Consider the following 10,366-nt stretch of genomic DNA (forward strand, 5'->3'; position numbering starts at 1 on the left):
GAAAACGATTATAATTTAAATGCATGCATTAACTTTTTATTTTTTATTTATGATTTTTTAATGTCAAAAAATATATTAGAAAAGTCTACATATTTAGTTTTTTTATTAAAAAATAATATATCCAACTTGTAGCTAATCACAAGTCAGATAGATAGAGATGAATAGAGAAACAACTGAAAAGCATTAATGTTTTACTTTGTATTCAATGAATATTAGAGCTCACAACCAATTTTTTCTTTTATAAATATTTGAAATTTTATCTTGGTTATGAAATATTTAATTTTCTTTTCAATTTTATCCTTTTAACTTACGTTTTCAATGATTTTATGCACTAAACTCTTTTTAATTTGTTTCCCCTCCCTTAGTTTATATGTCATGTAGCATCCCAAAATTAATTTAATGCCTAATTTTACTTAATAAAAGTTTAGCTTATTGAAAAACAATTGAGTGATAAAAAACCAAAATTAACATAAAAATTAAAAAGAAATATAATCATTTTCCACGGAAGCACAGATGGATTTTCTTTCCCTTTTTTTTATTAGAATTTTAGTTTATTTTTTATAATTTTTCTTAGTTTTTTTTTATATATCTTATGGGGATAAAAATTAGATGATGAAACTTGGATTTTTAGTAATCTCTGTAATTAAATAGAAATTTACGATTTTACCATGGGTTGTTTGGATATAAAAACAATATTATAAGAACAGATTATTATTATAACATTAATTAATAATAACAAGAAAACAATTTACATTCTTTAAATTAAGGCTTGATTTTACGATGTTAAGGCTTCGTCAACAAATTAAGCTGTTGGAAAGTAAATTATATTCTTGCTGTTATTTTATTTTTATAGATATTTCGCTATGTTAAAATATTTATTTCAAAGATTTTGAAATGTTAAAATAATTCATTTAACTCAAATATTAAATATAATTACTATAAAATGCAACAAAGAAGAAGAAGAAGAATTAAGTATCATTAACTAGTAAACAAAATAAAAAAATAATTCTAAAGCTAAAAAATGGGATCTTATAAGAAATTAAATAAATTTCAATTTGACATCCTAAGATTTACGAGTTGTTCCATGCGGGTATAATAAAAATATTAACGATAAAAATAATATATCAATGTATTTTTTAGTATTAAAAAAAATTAATTATTCAAAGAAAAAATTATTATTATTATTATTATTATTAATTAATCAAATGAAAAATTTTAAAGGGGCCCATGTAGCATGGATGATTTATTTTGATATTCATCTATTCATAAGCTAACTTGCTTAATTTCCAGTTAGACTTAACAATTTCTTTTAACATTTTATAAATGCATATAATTTTATAATTATTTTATTAAGAAAAATAATATGAAGAGTCTTTATTTAGTTATATGACAATAACTTTTTTAATATAAATAATAATTTAAAATATTTATTAGATTGAATGGAGATGACTTGACGTCATAATATCGACCCTAAAGTTTGATCTCGATTCTAGGGAGCTGGATATATATATGCACACGTGGCACTCTCTCTTCCTCTTCTTCTTCTTTTTCTTAAAAGTCATTAAAAAAGGAAACAGTAACATAAATTAACATAAAAGTCCAAGAACGGGAAAAGACCCATAAAGCAACGTGGGACCCAGGGTTCTTGCTTCTCTCCTCAATTATTTAATTTATTTCCGTCCATGTCTTCCCAAATACCTTTTTTTTTTTTTTTTTGGTCCACCCTGATCTTTTTCTTGAATACTAGAAAGATCGATGGTAGAGGATTTTTTAGATTATAAAAACTAAAATACTCATAAATTTCCTAATTTTTCTAAAAAATAGCATGGCCATGATCAACACCATTCATGTGATATTTATATTTGTTTATTTTTATATTTTAAAAATAATTTTTATTTTATTTTATTTTAAATTAATTTTTGAGTGTTTTTAGATATTTTAATGTCAGAAATAATTTTAAAATATATATATATTATTCTGATATATTTTTAAGTAAAAAAGCTATTTTAAAAAATAATTATTATTAGAATAAAACCATTTCTAAATTAATTCTCAAATTTGATGCCTGCATCATTAAATCCTGCCTGATCAAACAAAGGGAAAAGAAAGCAGAGAATATTAATTTTTCCAATTTGCAATCCCCAAAACTCTTAACCAGATTTCAATAAATGCATTGGATTCACCTAGAAGGTCTTAGAATTAGGACAACCAAACAAATAAAAAAACAAAATCCACATGTCAAGTAAAGAGAGGGAAAAAACCTGCAACAGAAAATTACAAAAATGCCGTCATCCACATGTACAAACCCAAAAACCGACACCTAATTTCCAAGCCATATATACAAACCCAAAATCCCAAGGTTTTTTCCCTCTCTTTACTAAAAAAGAGAGGGAAACGAACACGGAAACGACATCAATGAAGTCTTGAGAAACAGCATATATAACATGGGATCCCCACAAACTCAGACCCACAAACAGAAACAGCCGAGTCTTGAAACGAGACCAAATTTTCCAAGTGTGGATTTTGCAGGAAAGACAAAGGGTCAACCCGCGAGTAAAGAGAAATAAACCAGTGCTGATATTCCTTTGGACTGCAAGCCGTATGAAAATCTGAATTTTTGGAGGAGCCATCTTGTGCCATATCCTAAGGAAGGAGATGGATCTCAAGGTTTTAAAGTTAATTTGTTTTGGTATGTTTTTTTATTGTTTTTGGTTTTTATTAAATAAATAACATAAAAAAAAGTTTTATTTTTTCATTAAGATTAAAGATATTAATAAAAAAAAGAGAGAGACAAAAACGTATACTTGCATATTTGTTTATTTCAATATCATTTAAATGATTATTGTTTTTACAAAAAAAAATAAAAAATTAGACATTATATAATTAAATAAAAAAATTAAAGTGTTCTTTATAATACAACAACAAATATCTTAATTTGCATCTGCTTCACGGTTTTTTAACCTAGTTTTTAGTTAATATTAAAATCTCTTTTTAATAGTTGTTGGCAAATATAATCATCAATCTATTTTATTAAATATATGCATCAAATTTTAAATTTTAAGTTCATAATTAAAATCTTTTTTATTATTAGAAAACACTTTATCAACACTAACATATTTTTTTTCATGTTAAATAAAAATTTTAGTCTTGCTACGCGGAAAAATTATCTATTATAAAGACTAATTTATTTAATATGATTTTGCAACAAGGCAATATGTTCAGTACATGACACTCTAGAGACATTATTTCATATGATTTTGCAACAAGACAATATTAATTGCAGACCTCCGGTGTTTCATAGATTATGATACATGGGTGATCAAGAGCTAGCTTATCAAGGATAAACTTCAATGAGAGATCTTAAACCCAGAACTGGGTTGATCTTATAGTTACTGAAGCCAGCATCAGTGAATAGTTTGGCCCATTCTTTCTCGTTTCTTTCTTTTCCTGTGACCAAGATCATCATCAGCATATCAAAGAAGAGCTGTGTCTCAGTTGAACCTTCTACCTCTTTATTGTTCTCCACCACCATATCTATGATAATCAGCTTTCCTCCTTCTCGGCCCTTAATTGCCTCCTTGCATTGCTTGAGTATTTTCACGCATTCCTCGTCATTCCAGTCATGAAGAATCCACTGATTGTCATCAATAACGAAATAAAAACATGTTAGAAGTATTAATAGTCTAAACTGAAAGAAACCAGTAATTTTATTTTTTTTAAGTTTTGGTGTTATATATGCTTAGTAATACTGTTTTGATCAGTTAAAAAAAGTCATTTCACCTTCAGCAGAATTGCATCTGCTTGAGGAATTGCCTCGAACATGTCTCCACCAAGATATTTCAAGTTTTCACTTCCCTCCAAACCAGCTACCACATGTGGGAGATCAAAGACTGTGCAATCCAAATGCTGGAATTCTTTAGCTATTGCCTTGGCCACAGTTCCAGTGCCACCCCCAACATCAACCAACGAATTTAACCCTTCGAAAACTCCCTTGCACTCATTTACCAACACACTCGAAACCAATCGAGCATCACTTGCCATAGCTTCATTAAAGAAATGATTGAGCTTTGTTTCATGGCCAGCATATTCCCAAAGTGTCCTTTGATGGGCCGTATAGAACGAGGAAGGGACATCATTTTGGAACCAAACGCTTACATAATGCCATGGTTGTGTTAAAATTGGATCAAGCATGGCTAGCAAGAATGGTGTTACACTGAAAGGGTTGTCCTTGATAAGGAGTTGAGAAGCATTGGTGAGAACATAGCCTTCTCCTTCAGTCTCTCCACTATTATTTTGTGTCGCAAAGAAACCAGAATGGACCAGTACGCGCATGAGGCGATAGACTCCAGGGGCTTTGGATGGGTGAATGGGCAAGACAGCGACAAGTTCAGAAAGGGTCATGGGTTTTCCATGATTATGGATAACATCCGGTATGCCTAGTTGAATAGCACATTTTAGAGACATTGAGTTTACGAAGTTGAAGATGTGATTCCAAACATGAGCTTGAGCTTGAAGTAGCTCAGCACCATGCATTTTCCCTAGACTGTCTCTAGATTTTTAAGGTTTGATATATACTATGAACTTGTATGATCGACATTGGAATGCTTAGACTATATATAGAAGAGGATGTGACACTCGGGGGCGAGGGGGGGATAAGTAATATAATAAAATATAATATTTATTTTACTTTATTGTACATGAGTTGTAAAAAAATCTGTATAATTTAGTTTTATTCAAATAATTTACTATAAACATATAATGATCTTTGTATAAGGTAAAAGATTTGAAGAAATACCAAATTAAATCAAAACAACGAAGTTAATTTCATCTTCATAATATATTCATCACTTTAATGTTGTTGGTCTTTATATCTTTCAAATATAAACATACAAAGTATATAAGAAACATTAGCTAAAACGAAGTATTATTTATGTTCAATAAACTTTGAAATAAAGCATAAAATAATAAAGAACTATTCTCACTAATCAACGCAGGTTCTTTGTAAATTGAGGCGCATTGAAGTTGCTCAATCATAACTTTGTAAATTGAGGCGTATTGAAGTTGCTCAATCATAACTTTAACATTACACATTGGAGATGGTTCACTAGGCTGCGAGTTATCAATATTTTTTTTTTGATAAAAAATCAAAATTTTCTTATTTTGTTCATGGTTCAACCTAAAATTAAAACATATATCGTGAGAAAAAATTGATAATTTTGGTGATTCTGCTAAAAACAGAACATAAAAAAATCAAAGTATAATCAAAACAAACCAATAAAATATATCTAATTAATTCAAAAAAAAGCACTATAACAAGAATTCAAAAAACAATTGGTAAAATTAGCAGATCTAAGATAAAAATGAAGCAAAAATAGTAGAATTATATATATAAAAAACCTCCTCAAATTAATAACAAACATCTCAAAACAAAATAAAAATAGATTTTAAATTTAAGTTACCTTATTTTGTTTGATGAAAAATAAATTAATTGATGGCTCTGCTTCAATTTTTCTGTTAAAAAATTTTACTTATGATTTATATTTATATTTTTGTTTTTGACCGGCTGCAGAATTTATTGCGCAAAGTAATGATTTTATATTTACAGGATTTATATTAGTGCTACGTAAATTAATTTTAAAAAAATTAGATTGAAAAATCACACTTAATTACAGTAAAAAAACTCACCTTTGTAGAATAAAAAACATTTTCCACATTTATATATATATATATATATATATATATATATATATATATATATATATGAGGGGGGGTCACAGGGGTGGAATATTTTAGGGGGGGGCGGGACCCCTCCTTGCCCCCCTCCTTCCGCCCCTGGATGTGACACTATTGAACTAAAGTATTATTAAAAAAAAAAAACTGGATTCGTTTCTTCTCCGCTTTCTTCTCAATTTGACGTCTTTTCATCATTCCTTAATGTCCTCGTCAGTTAATAATAGTATTCAATAATGCACTAGGGCTTCTAGCCCAGCGGCAGAAGCAAGGTTTCCTTGTTTCCGTCACTTGAGTTCGAGCCTTAGCGTGCACATCTGTTATCCCCGTGATATTTTACATGCCTACTGGGCTTGCAGGGTGTTCAGTGGGTCCGGGGATTAGTTGTGACGCGTGTAAACTGGCCCGGACATCCCGAGTTATCAAAATAATAATAATAATAATAATAGTATTCAATCATACTCCAAAACGTAGACATGGCATTCAATGTTTTAAATTTTAAATAAAAATTGAAGAAGCGTATTCACTAATCTATGCAAGCTTATCATATGATTTCAGCAAGGTAACCAAAGAGTAAAACTAATAAGAATTGGACTAAATATGTACGTCATTTTATATAAAATTGCATTACTTTACATTATTTGGAACATGATTTACATGAGGCAACGAGTGGTAATTACTTTAGCTGTAGATAACGACCACGTCCCTTTCCTCTCCTTGGCATAATAGTACTGGTAAACACTTTTATTAAACCCGGCTCAGCTCGGCAGGTCGACCTGGTAGCTAGACCAGTCTAGGTCTAATAAAAGACCGGCTGTGGCAACAGCCCGGCCAAACTCATTAGTATATATACCCTATATTTTCATGAAAAAAAACCATATTTTTTCAATGTAGGATAAAAAAACCTTTTGGTTTAAATACTTCAACTTAAAAGGATAACATAGTATCTTTTTAATGTGGGATTTGAAGCCCTTTTATATATATACTCTATGTTCTCATGAAAAAAGTTATGTTTTTTCAATGTGAGATTTGAAACTAATTAGTATATATACTCTATATTTCAAAGGAAAAAGTTATGTTTTTTCAATGTAGGATAAAAAACTTTTTAAAATATTCTTTTAAACTTCATAATATATATAATCTATATTTACATGGATTTTTTTATATGAAATATTAAAACTTTAATTTTTTTTAATTTTTCCGGGTTAATCCGAGTTGACCCGAGTTGACCCGGGTTGACCCATGAAACCTAGGACCTCGTCCCTTAGCCGGGTCAATCCCCGGGCCGGGTTTAATAACTATGGTGGTAAATAGGAAGCTGACGGCGGCTGATGAAGTTGTGAAAAAAATTTATATAAAAATTAAGTTTTGTGTCAATAGTTCTGACCTATGATTTGTTTAATTTATCTGAAAAATTTAAGTTAAAAAACTCATAAATGATTAAAACAAAACATTTTTAATCAAGTATTATCTTGTCAAAATTCTAAGGAATATAAATTAACTGATCAGGTTCTACGTTTGCTCTTTAAAGACAATGGCTGAGCCACAATGGAGCAAAAGGTGGCAATAGCCCCCTTAATTATTTTTTTCAAAGTATTTTTTTATATTAAGATATTAATATAATAGCTTTACAGGGTTAATTTTCTTTGTTAACTACTAATTGATCCAAGCTCTTTTTCTATTTTTATTATTGTCCCTACCTCTCTTTTTTCTATAAAATTTTTCTTCAAGCCCTAAACTATTAATTAGTTAAGCAAGTGACCTCTTATGCTTTATACTTTAGGGAAGTTTCCTTCATCTTTTCTATTTGTTTCATTATCTAATTTTAGTTTTATTTATTTATAATTAGTTATTAAAAATATTGGGGTTTATAATAATTTATGGGTTTGATGAATTAATATGTGTATGGGTAATATTATATGCTAATGGATATGAATTGAAATGAATTTTGATGAAATGATATGTATTTTGCTATGATTTTCATATGAAAACTGACGGCGATGAATTTACTAGTGATTAAAAATGAAGTATAGAACAACTAAAAAAATTATGGACATAATAAATAAATTAAAAAGAAAACTTTTAATATTTATGTTTAATCCACTTGTACAAAACAAAAGGTCAGAAAGAATAACATCAATTTGTAACAATCTTTTTAAACTATGATTTTAGATGTTATGTACCATATGTCAGTATATAATTGTTGTCAAGAACTTTTTTAGTTCTTGAAAGATTTAGAAATAAATAAATGAAAATTTGTTGTATATATTGAGAAAGATATTTTTAATGAGATTAAAAATACAATTATTATAAAGAAGTTTTAAAATATAAAATCTCGAAGAGAACAATTATAATATATATATATATATATATATATATATATATATATATATATATATATATATATATATTCTTTGGGTTGTGAAAAACGATCTAAACATAACTTTGAAAGTAACAATCTATGAGATTACTCAACTTTGTAATAAGTAATTATTTTTTTATGTAAGAGAAATAACTTATTTGATCCTTGATATGATTACTGAACAACAGAAAAGGAAACCCATAATGAAACACAAGGGTTTGGAACAACCCGCAGGAAATTAAGTAACTCATAGGGGCAGCTAAGTAGATGCTTAAAAGGCAACTATTGCTTTCCTCATCAAGGGAATACTTCAATGATAGACCTCAAACCCAGTATGGGAGTTATCTTGTAGTTACTAAAACCAGCATCAGAGAATAGTTTAGCCCATTCTTTCTCATTTCTTTCTTGGCCAGTGACCAAAATCATCATGAGCATGTCGAAGAATATTTGTGTTTCAATTGAGTCGTCTTCTCCTTTCTGGTTCTCCATCATCATGTCTATGATCATCACCTTCCCTCCTTCCCTGTCCTTGATTGCTTCCTTGCATTTCTTAACTATCTTAACACATTCTTCATCATTCCAGTCATGTAGAATCCACTGTTTCCATCCATCACAGAGAAAATACAAGAGCTAAAATAGTTTAAACAATATACTACCAGACTTACATAAATAAATACACACACACACACACACACACACACACGATTGATGATAAATGATATTGTCTATGGAAAATAATATTATAGGAATATAATTTTACCTTCAGTTTCATGGTTCTTAAAAGGCATTTGTTATGGCTAATAATTAAATTTTTTAGTAATATTGACCAAAATATTATATTTATGTCGCAATGATCATTTTATAAGTACTTCAAGCAAATTGTACTTTGTTATATAAGATTTAAATATAAGCGTTGTTATATGGTCTAACTAGTTTAGCTTGTAAAGTTAATTAATATAAGATCAAGAGATCTGGAGATAAATCTTGCTTGTGTCAAAGATAAAAGGGATTATATATGCATAGAAAAATGATTCATTAACAGCGCAAAAATGCTCTGTTAATGAGTAGTGAGGGAATTTGGTTTCAATATTGACACCAAATTTTATAATCAGATAAAACTAGAAGTTCATAAACTCTATTAATTTAATAATATCATTAGAAAATAAGATATCAATAAAAAACAAAACGAAATAAAACAACTATTCAATGCAAAAGATGAATGTTTGTCAATATCATAGAAATATATCTTCACATTATTCAAAAAATATCTCAATAATCTTATTTTTTAACAAAGTAAAAATTAAATGAGAATATACTAATTTCATAGAAAGAAAAATAAAAAAAATATGAATATAAAAAAAACAAAAAAAAGTCAATTATTGTTAATTTTCTAAACCATGACCCGAGTTATAAGATCGAAAGTACTATATATGAAAAAATCATGAGGGTTAAATCACAAAAAAAAAACAACACAAAAAAATCCAAAATAAAAAAATACAATAAAAATAATGAATATTAAAATTGTAATAAAATATAAATCAAAAGGTAAAAACAAATTTTAAATTTGAGAGTTAAATTTTAAATTTATTTCTATATTTTTATATCTTTAATCCAATATTTATATCTTTATTATTTTTATCCCAGTAAAGTAACCAAATTCTACTTCATGAATGGGGAATTTTAGTGCTAAAGCTTTGATGGTGGCTGCTGAGATTTAATAATTCCAGCACTAAGAGGTGTTTGTTTGGGCATGTTTTCAAGGTAATGAAAACAAACAAAATTCACCACGAATTACCATGACAATTACAACCTCGAAAATGTGTGGTGGCAAAATATTTACTAGTTTTGAACATTTTTGTCATCATAATTCTAAAGTATGCTCTAACTTCTAAATCCAGTGTTTATTGCAAAGATATATATTACAATAATTAGGTCCCTAAGAATAATAAAAAAGCTATCTTATTTTATTTGTGGCGTACTAAATTATAATATTATTATTGGCTATTGCAATAAACCGATGGATCTTATAATGTAATTAGTTTGACTTACATAATTGGATTTATGTAATAATTTTTCATGTTTGTTAGGGTTAATCATGAATATATGAATGACAGAAAGGGATAAATAAAAAACAATCAGAACAAATGAATAGAAAATGGGCATGGCAAAAAATATGAACTTGTATGCCTTGGGCCTCAACAAGACAAAGTCTTCAAAGCCCTTAAACCACTAACTCTATAACTATATACTCTGGGATTGTGGTTCATATCAGAT

General features: G+C 28.2%; 1 protein-coding gene across 1 annotated transcript; it reads right to left on the reverse strand.

Moving 5' to 3' along the window:
* Nucleotides 1–3,163: 3,163 nt before the first annotated feature.
* Nucleotides 3,164–4,594, reverse strand: LOC133668003 (trans-resveratrol di-O-methyltransferase-like). The gene is made up of 2 exons (XM_062087732.1): nucleotides 3,781–4,594; nucleotides 3,164–3,634 (listed from the first exon to the last, which is right to left on the reverse strand). The coding sequence occupies exons 1-2, from the start codon at nucleotides 4,531–4,533 to the stop codon at nucleotides 3,335–3,337; spliced, it is 1,053 nt and encodes a 350-aa protein (XP_061943716.1). The 5' UTR covers nucleotides 4,534–4,594; the 3' UTR covers nucleotides 3,164–3,334.
* Between the last annotated feature and the right edge of the window lie 5,772 nt (nucleotides 4,595–10,366).

Source organism: Populus nigra, chromosome 11, assembly GCF_951802175.1.
Source record: "Populus nigra chromosome 11, ddPopNigr1.1, whole genome shotgun sequence".
NCBI classification, from domain to species: domain Eukaryota; kingdom Viridiplantae; phylum Streptophyta; class Magnoliopsida; order Malpighiales; family Salicaceae; genus Populus; species Populus nigra.